Source organism: Aplysia californica, unplaced genomic scaffold (genome assembly GCF_000002075.1).
Source record: "Aplysia californica isolate F4 #8 unplaced genomic scaffold, AplCal3.0 scaffold00186, whole genome shotgun sequence".
In the NCBI taxonomy this organism is placed as follows: Eukaryota; Metazoa; Mollusca; class Gastropoda; order Aplysiida; family Aplysiidae; genus Aplysia; species Aplysia californica.
The window spans coordinates 612,729-615,198 of record NW_004797456.1 but is presented as its reverse complement, the minus strand read 5'-3'; the positions used below and the strand labels follow the sequence as shown (position 1 = coordinate 615,198).

At 42.1% G+C, this 2,470-nt stretch overlaps 1 protein-coding gene across 1 annotated transcript in view; it reads right to left on the bottom strand.

The window, feature by feature from the left end:
- LOC106011785 (spidroin-2-like) overlaps positions 1 to 843 on the bottom strand; it is a 6,368-nt gene extending 5,525 nt beyond the window's left edge. The window contains exon 1 of the mRNA XM_013082630.1: positions 783 to 843. Within this exon, the coding sequence (XP_012938084.1) occupies positions 783 to 843 (61 nt within the window). The remainder of the gene's footprint in view (positions 1 to 782) is intronic.
- Positions 844 to 2,470: the final 1,627 nt, after the last annotated feature.

Sequence of the window (2,470 nt, the reverse complement as noted above, 5' to 3'; positions counted from 1 at the left end):
TGTGTGTGTGTGTGTGTGTGTGTGTGTGTTTGGGGGGAGTTGTAGACGAAGTTATTTATTTTGCCAATGCAAAATATGTATCAAAACAGTGGGAAGGGGTACGTATGATTGGAGGCAGTAATAGTAGATGCATTTTTTGGGGGGTGGGGCGGTATCTTTTTGTTCTGGAGATCAGCCTCCAAGAACGGTGGCTATAAACACACGGGCCTCGCACGCTCATATGCAGTTGTGAGTGCCCCAAAACTCTTACCTCCCCCCAAAAAAACAAAAAAAACCCAACAGCATGCGGGTCTAGAAACGAGTTCCCCTGTCAAATCAAATCAGCGTTATCGTCTTGATAACTGCTTTTATCGTTAGCTTCACATCTCTTGTTCATATCTGGGTCTCATCCGTTTATCTATTACTGGCCGTGACTCATATTGTTTCAGTTGCTGTTGGTGTTGATTCTGATACTTTTGATAGTCTGGTATCGTCACGTTAGTGAGCATTTTTTATTTGGGTGGGGGTGGGGGGGGGGAGTATCATTTGTGTATTTCGATTTTTTTTGTAAGTAATCACGTTGATTTTTATGCGTGGAGGTTATTGCTGTTATTGCTATCATTCTTGCCACTGGATATGACGTTTTTTTTGTACCTGCTGTTCTATATAAGAGAAAAAAAACCCAACAAAAGAAACATGATAAAGTGCTCCAACAACGACTTATAGTACTAGATTCACTGCGTTTGAAACTGCTTCACCAGGTAACAAACTACTGTGTCCAATAAACTGCAAGACATACTCACAGCCATCAACTTGAGCACTGAGGAGAAGCAGACAAAAACACTGGACCCCTGCCAACCACATTGTCAACTTTTGGTCTCCACCTTGACTTTACGTTTAACCCAACAAGCTTGCCCTCTCTGTCCAGATGCCCTGAGAGAGCTAGCGTACTGCAGGATTCGTGCAACTAATAGGCGGTGCCAATTGGAGGAATGGTTCGGTTCAGTTCGGTTTCAGGGAATTTCAGTGCACACTATAAATAGACCAACTGCCCAAACCAATCCCCGAGGCGCGGCCAAGAAGACAAATTGCGTTTGTTATAGAAGGTCATTTTCGGCTTTGTTAGTTTTGCCGGTTTTGCCATCTCCCGTGGAGGACAATCTGGCTTGCCTCAAACCGACAAAACCGACGAAACCCAACCGAACCGCACCCACTTTGCCAATGGGAACTGCCTATAACAGGTGGTACAGAACGTTACAACGAGTCGAATTTTAGTTTTCAGACAACGTTACGTGGATCTAAAGAGTCAAAAGAGCTGGGAATCTTGTTTTACGCTCAGTGTAAGTTCTTGGGAACGACTTTCGTCCAAGGGTATTCCGACCTGAGGGTAATTTCATCTAATTTTATTTCGTCTCTTCATTGTCAATACTGGCGTAATTTAGCTCTATGACGATTATTAGGTACTTGAATTTCAAAGATTGGGAACTATTAAAAACACCGCCAGCTTTGTGATCCCAAGGAGTGTTTTGTATTTTTGCACATACGTAGTGGGTTGCCTCTACGCACAAGTGCAGGTGACATATACACTAACTTGTAAAAGAAAGGTACAGTTGGTCGCGTTCAACCTGCATAGCGCTATCTCTCAGCTCGAAACAGTCCTTGGATACATCAATACACATACTCTCATGTCCAGAATCTGCTTACGTCACAGTTTAAAGGCATGCAACGACCCGATTTATCCAAATTCAGTCGCCAAACAATGCCTAACGGAGCTAAGGGAGTGGCCGTTTCGTTATCGCGCACAATCTACCAAACGCAGCAGCCAGTTTGGCCATTAGCACGTACTACAGCATGTCATATGAGGCTTCACGAATGAGAAATGCTGAAACCAAAAGAGAAGCCCACAGGCTGCGCATATCCGCATATGAATGTGGAGCTTTGGAATGCCCAAAGTGTGGCAAACTTTTCTCTGCCACTTTTGGTCTCATCGGCCACAGCAGAAGCCACGAGCCATCTTTATTTTTTCCCATTATTCTAATTCTTCCATTTCGCTTGAGAAATATTCTCCTCTGCGGATTGACGGACGAGCTATAATAATAATAATAATAATAATAATAATAATAATAATAATAATAATAATAATAATAATAATTATTATTATTATTGCTTGAAATGCCTTTTATGACATATCATATTGAAATCCCACCGATATTTAAGGGAGAGAAATTGTTAGTCACCGTGTTTCTTACATTTAATCGTTATTTAGGTGAGTGACCGCAGCGCATTTCACACAAGTTCGACTCCCCGTTCAGCCATTTGTGAGCTATAACTGTAGGACAGTTTGAAAGTTCTTAAACATTTTAATAAGCAGCAGCCTGCACTGCCTTGCAAGAAACATACGAAATAAAGCAATCGACATCTACATACAGTTGATTTGATTCATGGTCTTCTCTCTCTCTCTCTCTCTCTCTCTCTCTCTCTCTCTCTCTCT